The sequence below is a fragment of the Geotrypetes seraphini genome, chromosome 9 (genome assembly GCF_902459505.1).
Source record: "Geotrypetes seraphini chromosome 9, aGeoSer1.1, whole genome shotgun sequence".
Lineage (NCBI taxonomy): Eukaryota > Metazoa > Chordata > Amphibia > Gymnophiona > Dermophiidae > Geotrypetes > Geotrypetes seraphini.
Genome location: NC_047092.1, coordinates 164,971,604 through 164,994,053, shown reverse-complemented (window position 1 = coordinate 164,994,053; position 22,450 = coordinate 164,971,604). Strand labels below are relative to the sequence as shown.

Sequence of the window (22,450 nt, the reverse complement as noted above, 5' to 3'; positions counted from 1 at the left end):
CTTACCATATGGCTCAAAAAAAAAAAAAGAGAGAAGAAAAAACTTGAACTGGGATACTTCAAATTTATGATAACTCCTCACATACACTCAGAATTGTGTAATTTGACCAAAGGCCGAAGCCTCTATAGCCAAACCCACCACCCAATCACTGTGTATGAATGTTAATCTGAAGATGTAATAAAAAGGTTTTTTAAAGTTTTTTTTATAGATTATTTACTTCATCAAAAACATCAAATCCTAATATGAATTTTAACTTAGCTTATGGGGTTTCACGGGTCCCGATGTGGGCCACGTTTCGTGAACCTTTTTCAAGGAATCCACAGCTATGAAGCGTCTCAGTGTGCTTGACTATTACACAATGGGGGGGGGGGTGATGCTTCAATTTACACCATATTTATCTGTTGAAAAAAATGAGATAAAACTCTTACTTTCAACAGATAAATATAGTGTAAATTGAAGCATCACCCCCCATTGTGTAACAGTCAAGCACTCTGGGATGCTTCATAGCCGTGAGACCCCTTAAGCTAAGTTAAAAGTCACATTAGGATTTGATGGTTTTGATGTTTTGGATTGGAGAGGACAATCGCGTACAGACGCAGGAAAGCACTTGCATGAGGTTACAACAGTAAGGTGGGCAACGTTCCAGAACATAAGGTAACCATTGGAGGCAATGCAGCTTGTGCATGTGTACATCATCTCGTGAGCTCTTACAAAATTCTGCACCTGTCCTGGCAGTGACTGCTTGATGTAAGATGGCGGTTGTGTCCAGTGCTGGAGGAGGTGAGAGCTGAAGGCAGTTGCGGACATGACCACTGGACACTTAAGGCACAAGTTTTCCAGGTACAAGTCGGATATTGTTCTCCCCTCTACAAAAAAGCCTAGAGGACTACACCAAAATCTTGTCTCTTGCAGCTGATACTTTAGATTAGAATCTAAATCACAATTTTGCATGAGGTAAAACTCTTTATAGTTTATAAATCTTTCCTTAATTGAAACATAGAAACATAGAAAGATGACGGCAGATAAGGGCTACAGCCCATCAAGTATGCCCACACTATTGACCCTCCCTATTAAGTCTAATGACCCCCTTAAGTATAATTGTAATTATACTGCCACTCTACTGACCCGCTCTTTCAAGTCTATACCCTAGTGACCCTATCCCTTGGCATGACACTCGTAGGGATCCCACATAGGTATCCCATTTATTCTTGAAGTCTGAGATGCTGCGTGCCTCGATCACCTGCACTGGAAGCTTGTTCCAATGCTCAATCACTCTCTCCTTGAAGAAGTACTTCCTGGCGTCTCCACGAAACTTCCCTCCCCTGAGCTTGAGCGGATGACCCCTTGTGGTCGAGGGTCCCTTCAGAAGAAAGATATCATCTTCCACCTCGACCCGTCCCGTGATGTACTTAAAAGTCTCAATCATGTCTCCCCTCTCCCTACGCTCTTCGAGAGTGTAGAGCTGCAATTTGCTCAGTCTTTCTTCCTACGGGAGACCCTTTAGCCCCGAGACCATCCTGGTGGCCATCCGCTGAACCGATTCAATTCTGAGCACATCTTTACGGTAATGTGGCCTCCAAAATTGCACACAGTATTCCAGATGAGGTCTCACCATGGCTCTGTACAATGGCATCATGACTTCAGGCTTCCTGTTGACGAAGCTTCTCTTGATACAACCTATCATCTGCCGTGCTTTAGATGAAGCCTTCTCCACTTGAGTGGCTGCTTTCATGTCAGCACTGATGATTACTCCTAAGTCTCGATCTGCCGTAGTCCTGGTTAAAGTTTCTCCATTCAGGGTGTAAGTTCTGCAAGGATTTCCGTTACCGAGATGCATGACCTTACATTTCTTGGCGTTGAAGCCCAGCTGCCAGATCGAGGACCAACTTTCTAAAGTATGCAGGTCTTGCTCCATAGCATCCTGTAGATTATAGCCGTTTACTATATTGCATAGTTTGGCGTCATCAGCGAATAAGGTTACCTTGCCTTGAAGCCCTTGAGTCAGATCCCCAATGAATATGTTGAAGAGGAGTGGGCCCAGGACTGAACCCTGTGGCACTCCGCTAGTCACCTCCGACATTTTAGAGAGGGTACCGTTAACCACCACCCTCTGAAGTCTGCCTCTAAGCCAATCTTTAACCCATGCAGTTAGAGTCTCTCCTAATCCCATCGATTTCATCTTGTTCAGCAGCCTGCGGTGAGGGACGCTGTCAAACGCTTTGCTGAAGTCCAGGTATACGACGTCCAAGGACTCTCCTGAGTCCAGTCTTCTTGTTACCCAGTCAAAGAAGCTGATAAGATTGGACAGGCATGACCTACCCTTGGTGAATCCATGTTGACTGGGATCCCGGAGATTTCCCTCGTTCAGGATCGTATCTAATTTATACTTAATTAGTGTTTCCATGAGTTTACACACTATTGAGGTGAGGCTTACCGGTCTATAGTTCACAGCCTCAGCCTTACAACCCTTTTTATGTAGAGGAACAACATTGGCTGTTTTCCAGTCCAACGGTACTTTCCCCGTACTTAGTGATAGATTGAAGACCACTGCCATCGGTTCCGCCAGAACATCTCTCAATTATCTGAGCATTCTTGGGTGTAAATTGTCCGGTCCCATGGCCTTGTTTACCTTTAACCTTGCCAGTTCGTTATAGACGTCCCCAGGTGTGAACTCAAAATTCTGAAACGGGTCATCCACGTCTTGTTTTACCTTCAACTGTGGTCCGTGTCCCGGTGCTTCGCAGGTGAAGACTGAGCAGAAATATTCATTTAGTAGTTCTGCTTTTTCTGAATCCGCCACCGCGTAGTTTCCGTCCGGTTGTCTATACCGTCTGTGTTCCTTTTCCTATCACTGATATACCTAAAGAAGGATTTGTCCCCTTTTTTAATGTTTTTTGCCAGAGTTTCTTCCACACGAAGTTTGGCCTCCCTAACTGCTGTTTTGACCGCTGCAGATCTGGTCTTATATTCTACTTTAGTTTCTCTTCTCTGCGTACGTTTGTAGGAAAGAAATGCTTTTTTCTTCTCCTTAATGAGGTGCGAGATCTCTTCAGTGAACCATTGGGGTTTGTTGTTTCTTTGCCGTTTATCTACTGATTTTATGTAGCGATTAGTTGCTTTGTGTATGGATGATTTCAGGTACGACCACATAGTTTCCACATTGCCAGTCTCTGCTTGGTCCTGCAGCGTCTGATGAACGAAATCTCCCATGCGTGCGAAGTCGGTGCCCCGGAATTTGAGCACCTTTGTTTTTGTAATTGATTTAGGGGATCCTTTCCCAAGGTTGAACCATACCATGTTATGGTCGCTGGAGGCTAGTGTATCTCCTACCGAGACCTCTGAGACGCTTTCCCCGTTGGTGAATACCAGGTCTAGGATTGCCTGGGCCCTAGTGGGCTCCGTTACCATTTGTCTGAGATGTACTCCTTTTATGGTGGTCAAAAGCCTCCTGATCATTTCAGCTATACACAGCTGAAAGCAGTGCAACATGCAGAAAGTGAAGTCTAGATAGTTTTTCATTTTCTGCATGTTGCACTGCTTTCAGCTGTGTATAGCTGAAATGATCAGGAGGCTTTTGACCACCATAAAAGGAGTACATCTCAGACAAATGGTAACGGAGCCCACTAGGGCCCAGGCAATCCTAGACCTGGTATTCACCAATGGGGAAAGCGTCTCAGAGGTCTCGGTAGGAGATACACTAGCCTCCAGCGACCATAACATGGTATGGTTCAACCTTGGGAAAGGATCCCCTAAATCAATTACAAAAACAAAGGTGCTCAAATTCCGGGGCACCGACTTCGCACGCATGGGAGATTTCGTTCATCAGACGCTGCAGGACCAAGCAGAGACTGGCAATGTGGAAACTATGTGGTCGTACCTGAAATCATCCATACACAAAGCAACTAATCGCTACATAAAATCAGTAGATAAACGGCAAAGAAACAACAAACCCCAATGGTTCACTGAAGAGATCTCGCACCTCATTAAGGAGAAGAAAAAAGCATTTCTTTCCTACAAACGTACGCAGAGAAGAGAAACTAAAGTAGAATATAAGACCAGATCTGCATAGCTGAAATGATCAGAAGCAATTAGGGAAAGATTTATAAACTACACTTCCCCCTCCAAATCCGCGGTTTCAGCATCCGCGGATTTGGTTATTTGTGATTTTTTTTTTAATGATTTTAATATTTTGGGCTATTTTTAAGCCCTCTTACAGCCCCCGGAACCTTACCTGGTGGTCTAGCGGGCTTTCGGGGCAGGAGCGATCTTCCTACGCTCCTGCCCCGTGCAGATCACTCATAGCAATTGGCTGCCTTGAGCTCCCGCAGTCTCTTGAAACTATGACGGGAGCTCAAGTCAGCCATTTCCTATGAGCAATCTGCACGGGGCAGGAGCATAGGAAGATCACTCCTGCCCTGAAAGCCCGCTAGACCACTAGGTAAGGTTCCAGGGCGGTAAGAGGGCTTAAGTGCTAACGCACCTAACATGAGAAAAAGAGGCTCCCTGCAAAACACAGGCTGTAGTAAACGATATGTGGGCAGTGTGGCCACACAGGGTGCAAGAGAGGAGGTGAAAGAACACATTTGAAAGGACACAACATATATCGTATAAGTTTTTTGTCTTTGTCTGTGCTGGAGGTGCTCAAACACAGACAGTGTGTGTGTTTGTTCTCTTGATGTCCTGGGAAAAGGCCATTTAATCTTGTTAATGATGTTAACTGTTTGAGACAATGGAGGTTCGACCCCCCACTGCCATGTACCGGTTGAGAGAGATAAGGGAAGCTTTAACACCTTTATATTTAAACAATGAAGCACATATCCTGCTCATCCACTGACTCCCCTCTCTTGTCCAACCCCCTTTTCCTGTGTTGGTTACCACTAACCCTTGTACAAAAAAAAGGTATAAAGCTGGATGTAAACTAATAAAAGATTAGGCAATCTCTTTAGAACACTGTCTGCGTATCCTTTCTTTCTAAGGGGAATGCCTCCAGATATCTGTACCCAGGCGACAGGGTGTGGGCAGGGCGGTTTTGGGACCAAGAAACGGACTCCGTTCGCTTCAGGAGGGGGCTCTAAAAATGTGTCTATTACCTTCCCTGCTTGGCTGCAACGCAGAGATGCTGGAGGGAAGCGAGGGGTGGGTCAGAACCGGCCCAAATATTATTCACAGTTTTTTAATATTCGCGGGCTGGCACTGCCCTTATCCCCCGTGGATATAGTGAGAGAAGTGTATAATGAGTTTGGCCTCATGCAAAGTTGTCATTTCTTTAATAAGACATAAACAAATTTTTCTGCGGCCCTCCAAGGACCTACAAATCCAAAATGTGGCCCTGCAAAGGGTTTGAGTTTGAGACCGCTGATCTATAACGACCTGGAGATTCTGAATTTTTGAACATCTGAAACAGAACTAGAAGCATAACATGTTCTTGGCTAACATGGTAACTGACAGCGAGGTAATTTCCCATCTGCTCTGAGATAGATTCAGGCGTTTGCTTTGCAGTCGCAGATGATCATTTCATGTCAATCTTCTCATTCTGCAGGGGGGAAAAAAATGAAGAACTTTTCTAACAGATTTCCGATACGGCAAATTGCTGCCTCACATCACTTATTACTAGGCTCTGTTTGGAATAATTAGATGCAAATGAGTTACCTAAAATGGGAATTCAAATGCTTTTTCCAGCGTCTGTGAAAGGGAAACAAAGCAACCATGAAATTAATTTTATTTGCTGTTGGTAGATACTGAAAGTGAAATACAGGTCATGATTGTGTGAACGTAAATTAATTTCAGCAGCACAGTGCAGCCTGAAAGCAATGCCAGACCTGATTACTGGAAGTATGGGAATAGGGCAAAGAAAGACTTGTTCTCCTGTGCTAAAAGTGTAGGCAGTAGAATTACTTATCAGAGAAATATTGTTCCATTAGAAACAAAAACTCCTTCCCATGTCCTTAGTGCCCCTTTCTATGTCCTTATGCCCCCAATGCCTCCTTCCCATGTCAGTGCCCCCAGTACCTCCTTCCTATGTCCTTTGTGCCTCCTTCCCATGTCCTTAGTGCCCCTTCCTATGTCCTTATGCCCCCAGTGCCTCCTTCCCATATCCTTAGTGCCCCTTCCCATGTCAGTGCCTCCAGTGCCTTCTTCCTATGTCCTTTGTGCCTCCTTCCCATGTCCTTAGTGCCCCCAATGCCTCCTTCCTATGTCCTTAGTGCCCCTTCCTATGTCCTTATGCCCCCAGTGCCTCCTTCCCATATCCTTAGTGCCCCTTCCCATGTCAGTGCCCCCAGTGCCTCCTTCCTATGTCCTTTGTGCCTCCTTCCCATGTCCTTAGTGCCCCCAGTGCCTCCTTCCTATGTCCTTAGTGCCCCTTCCTATGTCTTTATGCCCCCAGTGCCTCCTTCCCATGTCCTTATTATCCTCAATGTCTGCTTCCTATGTCCTTAGTGCCCCTTCCCGTGCCCTCAGTGCCTCCTTCCCATGTCCTTAGTGCCTCCTTCCTATGTCCTTAGTGCCCCCAGTGCCTCCTTTCTATGTCCTTAGTGCCTCCTTCCCATGTCCTTAGTGCCCCTTCCTATGTCTTTAGTGCCCCCAGTGCCTCCTTCCCATGTCCTTAGTGCCCCTTCCTATGTCTTTAGTGCCACCAGTGCCTCCTTCCCATGTCCTTAGTGCCCCTTCCTATGTCCTTAAAGCCCCCAGTGCGCCTTCCTATGTCCTCACTGCCTTCCAGCCTTTGTCCCACCCCTCCTCCGAAGCCAGCCTGCCTACCTCCCTCTCTCCCTGCCGCACCATAGCCTGCCTGCCTGCCTGCCTCCGTCCCTCCCTACCGCGCCAAAGCCAGCCTCCCACCTTCTCTCCCTCCAGCGCCCGATTCAAACCCCACCCCAGTCCACCGCCACTTCTTGCCGCCCAGTCTGACGTCGGAGAGGAAGTTCCAGGCCAGCCAATCACTGTCGGAATTGATGTCGGGAAGAAGGCTTCTGGCAGGCAAGCGGCAGCGGCGTACCGAGGGGGGTGGTTTGAATTGGCACAGCTTCGGAACGCTGTCCCTGAAAACGGGACATTTCGGCATCCTGAAGCTGTGTGTGGGAACAACGGGACAGGGGATCTAAAAACAGGACAGTCCCGTTCAAAACAGGACGTATGGTCCCCTTAAGTATGGATCAGGCGTTTGTTGTATGGTTTGCAGCCTGATAGCATTGCAGAGAAGAGCACTGACTACACGCTTTGAAAGAGGAGGAGGAGCCGGCACTGCAAATTGTGGCTTGCCACTCAGAGAGCGGCACAAAAAGCCCCATCTGAACTAGGACTGCAACTGAAAGTGCTCAAAGATGCGCCGGGTTTCTCAATGATGCTGGGTTTGTATGCGGTACAACACAATAGCCCTTGATTCCTAGTATAGTAAGAAAACTCCAGAGCAGTGGCGTAGTAAGGGGGAAAGGACCGCCTCAGGCGCAGTTTTGGTATGGGCGCCGACACCTCTTTGCGCTCCCCCCCACATACCAAGCTCGCGCCCTCCCTTCCCTGCCCCCATACCTCTTTAAAATCTTCGCCAGCATGAGCATCTACTCTAGTCTGTTGCTCGCGCATGCTTGGTTCTCTCTGAAATCACTTCCAGGTCACAGGGCCAGGAAGTGATGTCAGAGGGAAAGCCAGCACGAGCAGCAGGCAGAGAAGCTGCTCGTGCTGGCGAAGATTTAGACTTATGTATCTTGGGAATGAAATGAATTCTGGGTATCCTGGGAAAATCGCTGGTAAGAAATTTAATCTCTTTGGAAGTTAAACTTTGTTCAATTCTAGCTGTCATTAGTATCTCATCTATGTTGCATTTAATTTCGGCTGTGGGGTCATTTAGCAGCTGCGTGTAATATGCCGTATCATTTAATTGGCGATGGGCTTCATTTTTATAATCAGTGTAATTCTGAATGACGATTCCTCCAGCTAGAATTGAACAAAGTTTAACTTCCAAAGAGATTAAATTTCTTACCAGCGATTTTCCCAGGATACCCAGAATTCATTTCATTCCCAAGATACATAAGTCTGACACAGCACCTCCAGGACGACCAATAGTTGTAGGCACAGGCTCAGTCCTTGAGCCAGTCTCTCAATACCTAGATAGTCAATTAAAACATTTGGTTCCTCGTGCTGAGTCATATATAAAGGACTCAACCCATTTTTTGCAATTTATACAACAATATTCTGAACAAATTGACTCCCAAGAAGTATTACTAGTTACTGCTGACGTGGTTGTGTTATACACCAACGTCCCGCAAGTCGAAGCAGTACGGTTGGTTGAGTCACTAGTTACAAAATTAAATTGTTCCATCTCCAAACGAAGTCTTTTGATAAAATTTGCAGAGAAGGTCATTTTTAACAACTATTTCAAATTTGAGAATGAGATCTATCTCCAAACCAAAGGAGTAGCAATGGGAGCCACTGTTGCTCCCACATTAGCATGCCTGTACATGACTCAGTACGAGGAAACCAATGTTTATAATTCCTCACAATTTCACTTGGTTTCCTGTTGGAAACGCTTCATCGATGATATATTTTTTGTGTGGAGTGGGGGAGAAGAAGATTTAAAACTCTTTATGCAAGAACTAAATCAAAAAGATGCTAATATAGCCTTCACATATACATATGATAAGCACCAAATATCCTTTTTGGATATAAAGATCGTTAAAAATGAACTACAAATCTCCACCACCCTCCACAAGAAAAAATCTGATCGAAACACATTGTTACAATATCAAAGCTTTCATCCAAAAGCCCTCAGGAACAGTATCCCAATTGGACAGTTCCTACGTATTCGAAGAATTTGCTCTGATGAATCTGATTTTGACAAGGAGGCCCATGATATGTATGAGAAATTTATTCAGAGAGGGTATCCTGGGAAAATCGTTAGGAAAGCATGGAAAAGAGCAAAAAATTGTCACCGCCCCTGGTTAATGCTCAATGATCATAATAAACAAACACAACAGGATATGATCTGTGTGATGCCTCACACTAGTAAAGGTAACGCCATAAAACATATCATTCTAAAACATTGGGCAATATTGCAATATCATTCTTCTTTTCAGAATTTACCTAAATTTGCTTACTCACGGGCTTCTAATCTAGGCGAATTGCTCAAATATAATTATCATCAAAAAAGTTCTACAAATAAATTACCCCACAAACCTTGTGGAAAATGCAGGGTTTGTAGTTATGTATTAGACGCTACATTTATAGAAATTCCACCATCAGGATCACGTCATTTCTTCTTGAATACTGGGACCAATTGTGACTCCAGGGGCGTGGTTTACTATATACAATGTCCTTGTAAAAAAGTTTATATTGGTCAAACGATCCGGAAAATTAAAACCCGAATTACGGAACATTTAAGTAATATTAGAACCAATAGGGTTACCGCCCCCCCTGGTTTCTCATTGGTCCCAGCATTCTCACACACTAGAAGACTTAAAGTACACAGTGTTAATTCAAACACGTAAAACTGAAGGGGATATATCTAGGTCCTTAATACTTAAAGAACAGCGTCTGATATATAATTGGCAAACCCTACAGCCAACAGGATTAAACTTAGATATAGAATGGTTAGCAATATAGATTAATGATCCGTGAACTAATCTCTCAATGATGCATTTACTTCCGGCTGTCGGCAAAAAAACTTTGATGTCAACTTCCGGCTAGCTCCCCTTTATAACACACGTACCGTGAAGTGAGCCTCATTCGCTCAGTCCACTTTGAACTTCTCTGACTATAGTGAGCCGATATCAGGTAATATAATAACCAGTAAGATTTATATAAGAAATTGGTTACTAGAGCCTTTTAAGCATTAGATATTGTTTAGATGGTAGAAATATAACCCAATATATTTTGTTATCATATATTTCTAGTTTGCTGTTCGATTTTTCTTAGTGTCCCACCCTGACGAAGAGACGAAATCCGGGTTGGGGGGACGGGAGTTTTCCTAAGAAAGAACCTACAAGAATTTTAAAAGAAGCACGAGCACTTTAATTTACACCAGTTACCAATGAGAGTTAACACCTTCAACAAGAACAGCCCCTGAACGAAGATAAGTACCATCATTAGATAGAATAATATATTCAATATTCAGGGAGGGCAGGGGACAAGTGAAGGCAATGATGGTCCCCTAGTTAACCTCATTGTGGTGACATCACTACTAAATGGGTTATCAGGTCTGAGCACTTCACAAATAATTTATATAATTTATTTATTATTATTTTTTATAATCATAACAAGTTTGGACTCTAAATGATTTATATCTGTGAAAAATTGAAATATAGATCCTGTTAGCCACAGATTACTAAGTAATTTATCTCTCTATAGAGTGATCATTTCTTTAATAAGACATTAACTATTTTTTTCTGAGGCCCTCCAAGTACCTACAAATCCCAAATGTGGCCCTGCAAAGGGTTTGAGTTTGAGACCACTGCTTTAGTGTGTTTTGCAGTAAGCCTTTTTTCCCATGTTAGCACTTAACACAGTTAAGTAAAAGGACCGCTTAACTCTTCTTGTAAAGTGCTGGCTAAAACAAATACTTAAAAAAAAAAATCTGTACATTCTTTTGAACAGGTGTAAATTCCAGTGTGGTTTTTTTTTTTCTTACATACACATGTATTTCTCTTCTGAAACATGTGCCACCCAAATTAATTACCATATTTAAAAAAAGAAAACCCCGGACACATAACCCCGCCCTGTTCCATCCCACCCGGTTCCGCCTGTAGTCCCGCCCCATTCCAGCCCGGCCCCCAGAAAGCCTCCTCTCTTTACAACAAGCTCCGGCCGCATCTGGAGAGCCTGGAGCATGCGTTTATGCGTGTGACATCATCTGTGCACGCTCAGAGGCCTTCCAGATGCAGCCGAAGCTTGTAAGGGCTTTGCAAACCTGGACAAATGCAAGCAGTATCGGCCAAAAGAGGACTTGTTTGGGTTTCCCTGGACGTCTGGTAAATCTAACCCAAATCATTCCCAAACCATGCCACCGTGAAATTTCGATTTACATGTACATATGTACATGTAAATATTGGCTTTCTGAATGGAGTTTTGTGTGTATATAATACACACCTTTAAATAAGCAAATCATGAGTAAGCCTTCTAAAATCACCACCATAGTGTTGAAAATTCACCTTTTAATTACCCCTTGCACATTAATTCTCCTCGTCACCTTACTTTAAACAGATTTCTACTGTCTTAGTTAATGACAAAATATAGCCGGCAATGAGAATACTACACACAGCCATTTAATTACACTGAATGCAATTATATTGTGTCAGTACTGCTACTGTATAATGTGCTATAGGGAATAGGTTGTGGAGGTTTCCTGCTTTTTTATGACACAGAAAGAATCATTTTTGCAAACTGGTTTAATAAACATGAAGCGATCTGCCAGAGTTGGTCTCCAGGCTGCAAGGAGATTATTTTTGTCTTATTAGGAACTTTTCCCCTGAAGTTTCTAAAAACAGATGGTGTGAATCAGGCTTCCCTATTATGGGTAAGCTGTGCAGATCCAAAACATTCACTTATGCCATTGGTAGAGCCCAGATCATAGGGGCCCTTTCCACAAGTACCTGAAGTAGTGTTAAAACAGTTGTGTGAACTCAGGCTTCGGCCTAGTCCCCTACCACAAAGTTACTCCCGCTCCTTGGATGCCACAGGATATAAGGGGTAATTCCATAAAGTATGTACCAACATTTAGGGTATCACCTAAGTCCATAAATGATCAGAATACTGGCATATACAGTCCATTCTTGTTATTTGCAGTAGTGCGATTCCTGAACATGTTCGCGAACCATGAAATCACAAATAATGAAACATTGAGTCTATGTTAAAATAGAGCTCTGGTGCCAGCAGTTCACGCTGTGCCTCAAATCACCAGAAAGCAATCAATGGATCCTTTTGGGGAAATAGAGATAGGTTCCCAAATGGGACAGCACTTGAAGTACCTGTAATTCACTCTCGGGAAGCGAAGCCTGACCACGAGATGAAAGTAAAAGCAAAAAAGTTGTTTCTTGAAAGCATCAGTTCATGAATATTGGTAGCAGTTGACGCAACCGTGGATAGGCGAAATCATACATCATGAATACACGAATAATGAAAATGGACTGTATGTCAGTGGTATAGCCCAGGTTGGCACCCATTTTGGATCCAAGTCCACCTAGCAGTGGCAAAGCAGCAATATTACTGGTGGAGATCGCCAGCTGAAGACTCCTGGCATCTCTCCCTCCAAAAGATTAGAGGGGGGGTCACGTAATGCTACTCCCCAAACTAGAGAGTTGCGCGGGGACAGAAATCCCACCCATCCCCGCCAGGATCCTCTCCGTCCCCACCCCGTCCCCAACAGGATTCTCTCCATCCCCACCCATCCCCGCAAGGAATTACCTCCATCCCCGCCCATCCCCATAAAAAGCAGCAATTACTTCTGACAGGATCATCAATTCCACAGTTTCTTTTGTGTTTGCGCTGCTGTTTTCCTTGTGGAATCTCTTTGGTGGAACCCTTTTTTTGTTTTCTGTTCAGGTAATTAACTTATAAACCTCCTCTTTTACTAAGGCTGACGTGTCCATTATATTATATGGATGAACCCTGCTTCCAAAGCCTTCCGTCCCTGTGGGAGTCCCGTTGGCTAGAGGGGAGTCCCCATGGGAGTCCCGTGGATTAAGGGGGGATTCCTGCGGGACTCCCGCGGGATCCGCGGGATTCCCGCGATCCCTGTTCCCGTGCAGACCTCTACCCCAAACCCCCACCCCTACCCCCCTAATACCTTTAAATCCTTTAGCTCTTCATTGGCAGCAAGCAGCCACACATTCCCACTGCTTGCACAAGCCGAGCCTTCCCTCTGATGAAACTTCCTGGTCGTGGGACCAGGGGGATACATCAAAGGGAAGGCTTAGAGCCAGCATGAGCAAGCTAGCTGCCAGAAAAAACCTAATGAATTTAAAGGTACCGGGGAGGCAAGGAAGTAAAATCGACCCCCCCCCCCATTGCCTGCAAGGAAGGGAAAGATGCTGGGCAGGGTGGCAGTGCTGTCATGCCCACCCACTTTGGGCTCAGGTCCACTCGAAACTGGGTGTCTGGCTGTGTCCCCGATATATATACATGTGTGCACACATACACACGTAAATGTTAATGATCTGGAAACACGCTATTCTGTATCTTTGCACATATCTTTGATGGCACATAACTTGCAGGTGAGCATTCACATGGGTGGAGTCTGGCTGGAGCGTGTGCGTGGTTCACATTCACATAATTTATAAAATGCTCTAAGTTATGCAATGATCTCCCAAATCTAGGTGCAAACACGCTCCCTAAAGGAAAGCAGCAGCGGGCAGAGCTGATGGATAAAAAAATTATACTGGTGGCATGGCTTTCCCTTGCACCCACCAAACTTACAAGTTTTGGGGGGACTTCAGTAGGTTACGTCTTGTTTGTCTGGAGTGCTTGGAGGTGCAGAATTTCAGTGTAACCTTTGATTGAGGTTTCATTGTATTTGGGAAAACGTTTGGGCCACCTGTCTTCCAAAAGCACAAAGTTGCGTCTTAAATATGTAGACGGAGTACTGTGGTAATTGTAGTGCTTTCTATGAGGGTAATTGTAGTGCTTTCTATGAGGGTAATTGTAGTGCTTTCTATGAGGTAATTGTAGTGCTTTCTATGAGGGTAATTGTAGTGCTTTCTATGAGGGTAATTGTAGTGCTTTCTATGAGGTAATTGTAGTGCTTTCTATGAGGTAATTGTAGTGCTTTCTATGAGGGTTATTGTAGTGCTTTCTATGAGGGTAATTATAGTGCTTTCTATGAGGTAATTATAGTGCTTTCTATGAGGGTAATTGTAGTGCTTTCTATGAGGTAATTGTAGTGCTTTCTATGAGGGTAATTGTGCTTTCTATGAGGTAATTGTAGTGCTTTCTATGAGGGTAATTGTAGTGCTTTCTATGAGGGTAATTGTAGTGCTTTCTATGAGGTAATTGTAGTGCTTTCTATGAGGGTAATTGTAGTGCTTTCTATGATGGTAATTGTAGTGCTTTCTATGAGGTAATTGTAGTGCTTTCTATGAGGGTAATTGTAGTGCTTTCTATGAGGTAATTGTAGTGCTTTCTATGAGGGTAATTGTAGTGCTTTCTATGAGGGTAATTGTAGTGCTTTCTATGAGGTAATTGTAGTGCTTTCTATGAGGGTAATTATAGTGCTTTCTATGAGGTAATTGTAGTGCTTTCTATGAGGTAATTGTAGTGCTTTCTATGAGGGTAATTGTGCTTTCTATGAGGTAATTGTAGTGCTTTCTATGAGGGTAATTGTAGTGCTTTCTATGAGGGTAATTGTAGTGCTTTCTATGAGGTAATTGTAGTGCTTTCTATGAGGTAATTGTAGTGCTTTCTATGAGGGTAATTGTAGTGCTTTCTATGAGGTAATTGTAGTGCTTTCTATGAGGGTAATTGTAGTGCTTTCTATGAGGTAATTGTAGTGCTTTCTATGAGGGTAATTGTAGTGCTTTCTATGAGGTAATTGTAGTGCTTTCTATGAGGGTAATTGTAGTGCTTTCTATGAGGGTAATTGTAGTGCTTTCTATGAGGGTAATTGTAGTGCTTTCTATGAGGGTAATTGTAGTGCTTTCTATGAGGTAATTGTAGTGCTTTCTATGAGGTAATTGTAGTGCTTTCTATGAGGTAATTGTAGTGCTTTCTATGAGGGTAATTGTAGTGCTTTCTATGAGGTAATTGTAGTGCTTTCTATGAGGGTAATTGTAGTGCTTTCTATGAGGTAATTGTAGTGCTTTCTATGAGGGTAATTGTAGTGCTTTCTATGAGGGTAATTGTAGTGCTTTCTATGAGGTAATTGTAGTGCTTTCTATGAGGGTAATTGTAGTGCTTTCTATGAGGGGGGGAGGTTGGGGAGGGAGAATGATCAAAAAGTGGAAAATAGGGCAGTCATACTTTATGCCAAGGCTGCATTTGAAGAACTGTCCTAAATGGTCTTGCTTTGTAGGATTTGATGTTTCCCTGCTGTTTATCCACTCTAATAAAAATGAGTTGAACATAAATGATAGGTGCCTACTTTGCTTTAGAGCAGTGTCTCGCAAACTGTCCGGCCAGCGGCACACTAAGGCCCTCTTTTACAAAGGTGTGCTAAGCATTTTAGCGTGGATTTAGCGTGTACTAACCGCTCACGCATCCATAGGATAACATTCACGCGTTAGCGTTTAGCGCGGGTTTGGTGAGCGCTAACAAGCGTAGCGCACCTTTGTAAAAGAAGGGGTAAATTCAGTGGCCCAGCTGGAAGGCACCTGGAAGTGAACGAACGACCGATGCGATGACGTCACGCGCCTGCGTGATGTCATCGCATCAACATCTGTGCATGCGCGGAAGCCCAGCCGGCCGCGACACGCTTCGGCGGAGGGATCCGGGAGAGAGGAGGAGAGACGCCGGCCAAGATAAGAGTCATCTGCGCAGTCGGTCGGCGTGGACGATTCTCCTCCTCGCCAGTGTGTCGCGGCACACCTGAAATCTCAGGAGGCACACTGGTGTGTCATGGCACACAGTTTGCGATACACTACTTTAGAGAATAAGCTCCACATAGGTGTCTCTTTCTAGAGCTGCCCTTGTAAGTTGCACGCATCCCTGCCACACTTACACGGGCAGTGGCATAGCAAGGGAGACTGGTGCCCATGGCGGTGGTGCCTGGCATCACCACGCTGTGTATCCCCACTCTTCCCCACCACTTGAGCACCCTCTGCCCTTTTCGTACCTCTTGAAATGCTTGCCGGTGCGAGCAGCATCTTCCACCCGCTGCTCACGCCAGGCACTGCTCCCTTCTGACGTCACGAACTGGTCCTGTGACCAGAAAGTGACATCAGGAGGGAGCCAAGACCGGTGCGAGCATCAAGTGGAAGATTCTTGCACCCAGCAAACATTTAAAGAGGTATGTGTGGGGGGGGAGGAGGAGAGGTGCCAGCGCTGGTGCTGGCTCCAGTGTCCCTTGTGAAAACAGCACCGTCCCTCATAATACACCATTGCAGTGGTGTAGTAAGGGGTGGGGTGGGGGACGGTCTGCCCAGGGCAATGTCTGGACCCGTGCCTAGGAAGTGGCGTCAGAGGAAGAGCGGAGGTACGTGGAAGGGGAGGGACACATACGCACACGGCAGGAGGGGGCGGGGAAGGATCGGATGGGGGCGGGAGAGAGCGCCTCTCACCCTCGCTATGCCACTGCACCACTGTACACGGGCATGTAAATGGAAGGTGAGCCAAGACTGGGTTACACTAGTATTCTGTAATAGAACCTGGGTGCCCAGATGCTGTTATAGAACAGGCTTTCATGGCATGGCATATGGATGCCTAGGCAGAGCCACCCACTTATAGAGTTTCTCCCGAGTGTCTAGAGATTTGCAACATTGCTTCATTTTGCTTCTTAATAGCATGTGCTGAATGCAAACGAATCAAAGGAAAGCAAAAGGAACATTTTCTGTACTAAGTATAGTTTGCTAACAGAATGGTAAATGTCTCTCTTGTTCAAAGCATCTCCTGCATCTGTTCACTTGATGAGCGCAGATAACATCTGGATAGACCATGTCACGTCTTCATTACAGCTGTTCTCTGATTTGTAGGTACCACCTGCTTGATTGCCCTGCTGTCTGACAAGGATCTTACGGTTGCAAATGTTGGGGATTCGCGTGGGGTCTTGTGTGATAAAGATGGAAATGCGATCCCCTTATCCCATGACCATAAGCCCTACCAACTGAAGGAAAGAAAGCGGATTAAAAGAGCTGGTGAGTATCTCCAGAGCTATTGGGATGTTGGACTTGTGTGCAGTGGGCCCGGGTACGCAGTCCCATCTACCTTGAGCTCAGACCCACCAGGCAGTGGTACACCTTTGCTGTGGCTGGTGGGGATGCCAGTATGGTGACACTTTTCCATATAAAGCACAAACAGCAGAATAGCCAGACCACCAATTCTGGATAGGCCTGAGTAGGGTTACCAGATTTTCCCGAAGGAAAATCCGGACCCATGGCCACACCCCCAGGCCAGCCCGGCTTCACCCACATCCCGTCCCCATCTCTATCCCCCTTAACCTGTTCATGCGTTGGGATAGCATCCATGCATGCAATGCGATGACGTTGCGCGTGACATCACCACGTTTGCGGATGCTGTCCCGATGTCAGAAGCTTTTCAAAACCCGGACGGGGAAATCCAGACGTCTGGTAACCCTAGGCCTGAGCCCAAAGTGGGTGAGCACTAAATATTTTCTCTGTCTTACCCTCCCCCACGTCCCCACTCTCCAACCCTCCCATTCGCTGCCCCCTACCAATCCCACTAGAGCCCCCCAACTCATAAATGCCTTAACTAGCAGAAATCTCCAAGTTCCTCCAGATGACAACCTTCTCTTTCAGCAGACAGAACTCCTACCAAGCTCAGATATAGAGTTATCCAAATAAATTCAGCTGCGGGATTTAACTGGTTAAGGAATGTAACTATTGTATCAAGTGGGCCATTGTTATGATGTTATGATGGCTCCCAGTTCACTCCAGAGTCCTCTTTAAATGTGCGTGTTTAGCCTTCAAGATCCTACATGGCATCCTCCCTCCCGTTATCCCACTCTTCTGGAATTCCTCTAACCCTAATTCCATTAGATCCTCCCAAAAACTGAAACTATAATTCCCCTCAACAAAAGGCATATCCCGCGTAGGAAAACTAGGAACATCCCTCCCCTTTAGAACCACAGAACTCTGGAATAACCTCACATCCCCACTCAGAGTTTCAAGCTCCCTCCAATCCTTCCGCAAACACCTGAAAACTTGGCTCTTTTCAAAAATCTAACACCTCCCGCTCTTTGGTTCTTTATCTTCCTAGCTCCTTTCCTATAACCCTTCATTGTAGCTCCTTTTCAACCTAACCCTGTAAACCGTGCCGAGCTCTACGCTTGTGGAGATGGCGCGGTATACAAACCTAAGGTTTAGTTTAGTTTAGTTTATCACTAATGTGTTATTTTACCACTAACGTGTTATTTTAACATACATTCCATTTTATGCAGTGAGATCTAGTTACTTGTTAATAATAAAATAACACTATTTAACAGTAGCCCATATTGATAACTTTCCCACTTAGAGAACAAAGAAATGTCTCTAGAGATTAAAATCGCTGCTGTAGGTAATAAAAGTGAGCCAAGTACCAGGGCAATCAAGCCATTGTAACATCATTGATAAGGTTGTCTGTTAGGCATTGGTGGAATGAAGCATTATGACATCACAATATCATCTCTGGTTACCAGACGCCAGGAAGTTCTTTTTCACACAGAGGGTGGTGGATACATGGAACGCGCTACCAGAAGTGATAAGCAGGAGCACGCTACAGGTCTTCAAAGAAGATTTGGATAGGTACCTAGAGGACAAAGGGATTGAGGGGTACAGATAGGAGTAGAGGTAGGTTATAAGGATAGGATTAGAGGTAAGTTACAAAATTAGTCTGGGACCACTGCTCAGGCGATAGGCCTGATGGGCCGCCGCATGAGCGGATCGCTGGGCAAGATGGACCTCTGGTCTGTCCCAGCGGAGGCACCTTCTTATGTTCTTACCAGAGACAAGCTTTTCACATTAAGGGTGGAAGCTGTCAAATTGGGCTACAGTTAAGATGTGTTATTTAACCACTAATTTGTGCTACGAGGGAGTGCAGAAAAGTTCTCAGCCCAACCAAGAAGGGAATGACATAGAGCCATGAAACTTGCAAGTTATTCCACATATTCACCCCTAAGTTCAACACACTGTGTACATCATGTCTGAAGTTTCTGTAACCCTTCCAAAAAAAAATATTCCGATGTCACTAAAATACGGCTCCACTGCTGCAATCACCTCCGAATCACTGGAAAATTGTGTCCCTTTCAAACTCTTTTTAAGGTTTAAAAACAGAAAATAGTCAGACGGAGCAAGATCTGATGAACGGGGTGGATGGTCTATGCACTGAAACCCCAACTGCACTAAAGCACCCATCATTTTGCCAGTCTTATGAGCAGGTACATTGTCATGCAAAAAGAGAATTCCTTTCCACAGCTTCCCCCTCCTTTTTGCTTTCAGTGCCTCCTTTAATCAGCACAGCAAGTTACAGTAGTACTCTGCATTAACTGTTTGGCCCCTTGGAAGATAGTTAATTATTACAATACCTTCTCGATCCCAAACCACTGTGGCCATGACATTTCCTGCTGATTTTTGGGTCTTGAATTTCCTTGGCCTTGGAGAACCTGAGTGCTGCCTTTGCGTGGACTCTTGTTTTGTTTCAGGATCATAGTGGTGTAACCATGTTGCATCAGCAGTAGCTAGTCATTCCAAAATGTTGGCACCAGCTTGCTGAAAATGCTGCAAAATCAACTTGGAAGTGTCCACTCGACATTGTTTCTCGTCAGCATTCCAAAAATTTGGGCATCCACTTCTGCATACCCAGTTGCTCATGGATTATACACCCGACACATTCCCTGGATATCTGTAGTGTCTCAGCAAGTGTTTTAGCCGATATTCGCTGATCTGCCAAAATCAGATCATGGACATGGTCGACAATTTCAGGAGCTGGCTCCGTTTGAGGCCTTTTCAGTCTCGAAATCTCCACAAGTAAGTTTGCACACCACATCTTCAATGTGGAGTTAATTGGTAATTGTCACTTAATGTTTGCATCATACATTCATGGATTTCCTTTGGAGCTTTCTTCTGCGGGAATAGGAACTTCACGGTGGCGCGGAGTTCCACACTTGAACGTTCCATACTTTTTGTTGACATTGTTCAACCAACGATCTGAAACAATGTCAAAACATAGCATTTGGATTCTGCAAACTGCCACTTTGCAAAATAAGATGATACTCCTTTCAGCTACAGTGGCAAAATAATGCTCAGAATTTAGGAAGTTCATTGGTTGAACGGAGAACTTTTCAGCACCCCCTCGTATTGTACCACAGGACCCATAATAACTGGGCTTAACAGTAAAATAATATGTCGTAACAGTAACCCACATTGCTAACCATACCCCTAAGTCCACTGACGTATATCAGCAATGTTACAGTTCTGATTTTTCAGGTCTCGGTTTCATATGTGGGCTCCTGACTGTCGTATGAAAGTGTGTCATTAATATTACAGGAGTTTGCCAACTATAATATACTGTACTGTTTACTCGGTATAAATCACTGTGGATGATAGAAGGTTGCATTACTTGGTCACATGGCAGAGAGATTTTTTTTTTTAAATTTTGTTAAAAGTAAGCTTTTCACCCTTAGTTCATGCATCAAAAATCTGGTTTTGTTAGGAGAAAAATAAAAAGCTATTACTGTCCTGACCTATGTGAAATACAGTAAATCAGTGATCTGAGCTTAGTTCCCAGGGGTCTGGTGTCCATAACAACTTGTCCCTCCCACGGACTGTCACAGCACAGTGGTCATCAGTCAAAAATAGATTGGGCATGGAAACGTATACAGATGGGCTCAAAGCTCGTTTGCATGGGAAAATTTGCTAGAGCCTGAACTGGAAATTTTTATCATTTTCTGTCATAATTCTGTAACAAAAAAGGCCTTGAAAAGATTTTTTTTTTTTTTTTTTTAATCTGTGATCTTTCACCCAAGGCAGCCCCCCTTCTCCTCTGGCTATCCATGTCCTGTTAAAAACTGACAAACTGGACACAGAAAGCACTGAAAGACTTGTGCACGTAACGAGAAGTGATCCAAGTAATCCTTAGACAGTTCAGAATCATTTAGCGTTTTGCTAGTCGTCATTCGCTCTTTCCTGAAAGTGCTCCGGTTGCATACAGCAGGCAGGGGGAAAGAAATGGATTTTCAGCTGTTCTCTCAGTATGCCAGGCAGGCGAATATCAGAACACCAGGACAGTCGCATTCAATCAATTTCTCTGTCATCCAGTGGAGAAGTGAATAATTACAGGAGATGGACGTTATATACTCTTCAAAGGACTTTTGCCCTACAGACAGAATGAAAAACATGTTCTGTATCAGGATCTTCTTCTCGTACGTAATGCAAAGTAGTGCGTCTCACCGGTCTGCAGTGACAGTCAATCAGCAAGAACAAAAACAGAACTGGAGCAATGATGTTCAAAGCACAGGAACTTTATTGGAGTAAATAAACTGTAATCAGCCAAAAGAATGGTTCTTCTTCGTGAGAAGACGGGACCCGACACTCCTTCCTCAGGGGTCCAGAATGTTCGAAGTCACACACGAACAATAACCATATGAAGTTTAAACCAATTGGCGTAAAAATCGATTGGAACAGGCAACTTGAAGCTCCTGTGATGCTGTTACACAGTCTGCTAACTGATATAATAATAATAACTTTATTCTTCTATACCGCCACAATCTTGCGACTTCTAGACGGTCGCAATAAAGATTTTTACTGTGTCAAAAAATTGTGGCGTATTTAGTCTTTAAATATAAATGTTTTCAATTTGTAAAGTGCAAAGCTATAACTTAAGTTGAATGTAGCCAAAAAAGGAGCCAGCGAGTTCTCTGAGGAAGCTATTGGCGAAACGCGTCAGCCCGCCAGTACACGCTGCAGTGAGACTTCTTCTGGCTACATTCAAGTTAAGTTATAGCTTTGCACTTTACAAATTGAAAGCATTTATATTTATATTTAAAGATTGAATAATCCACAATTTTTTTGACACAGTAAAAACCTTTTCACCGGCAAAAAAAGATGGTGCAATGATAGACTATGGAAAGCGCATTTAGGGGCTTGTCCCAGTGCGTGATTTTCTTACCATCTTCATTGGTTCTGAGCACCTCTTTCAGTTTAAGGCAGGGGTAGGCAATTCCGGTCCACGAGAGCCGGAGCCAGGTCAGGTTTTCAGGTTATCCACAATGAATATGTATGAGATGGATTTGCATGCACTGCCTCCTTGAGATGCAAATCTATCTCATGCATATTTATTGTGGATATCCTGAAAACCTGACCTGGCTCTGGCTCTCGAGGACCGGAATTGCCTATCCCTGGTTTAAGGGATTAAATATTTTAAGTATCCTTCTTTTGTTTTATTTAGTATTATACCTTTAGGATACTCTCATTTGAGAATTAACATCTAGTAGTGTGATTGGGTCACAATAAAGAACATACACAAACAGAATCACATACGTTACAACAAATGGAACATCAATAAAACATAATAATGACAATGTAAAGCCTCCTAAAATGGCAAAGAGGCTACCAGCGCCTCGCATCAAAACACCATAGATCAGGTCCAATATTTAAGAACATAAGAAGTTGCCTCCGCTGAGGCAGACCAGAGGTCCATCTCGCCCAGCGGTCCGCTCCCGCGGCGGTCCATCAGGCCCATTTGCCTGATCAGTGGTCCCGACTATTCCTATAAATTGCCTCTCACTCCTATCCCTATAACCTTCCTCTACTCTTATCTGTACCCCTCAATCCCTTTGTCCTCTAGGAACCTATCCAAACCTTCTTTGAAACCCTACAAC

At 44.3% G+C, this 22,450-nt stretch overlaps 1 protein-coding gene across 1 annotated transcript in view; it reads left to right on the top strand.

Annotated features, from left to right (window-relative positions):
• Positions 1-22,450, top strand: part of PPM1L (protein phosphatase, Mg2+/Mn2+ dependent 1L) — a 224,409-nt gene that overhangs the window by 187,899 nt on the left and 14,060 nt on the right. Inside the window, exon 3 of the mRNA XM_033958278.1 lies at positions 16,611-16,772. Within this exon, the coding sequence (XP_033814169.1) occupies positions 16,611-16,772 (162 nt within the window). The remainder of the gene's footprint in view (positions 1-16,610; positions 16,773-22,450) is intronic.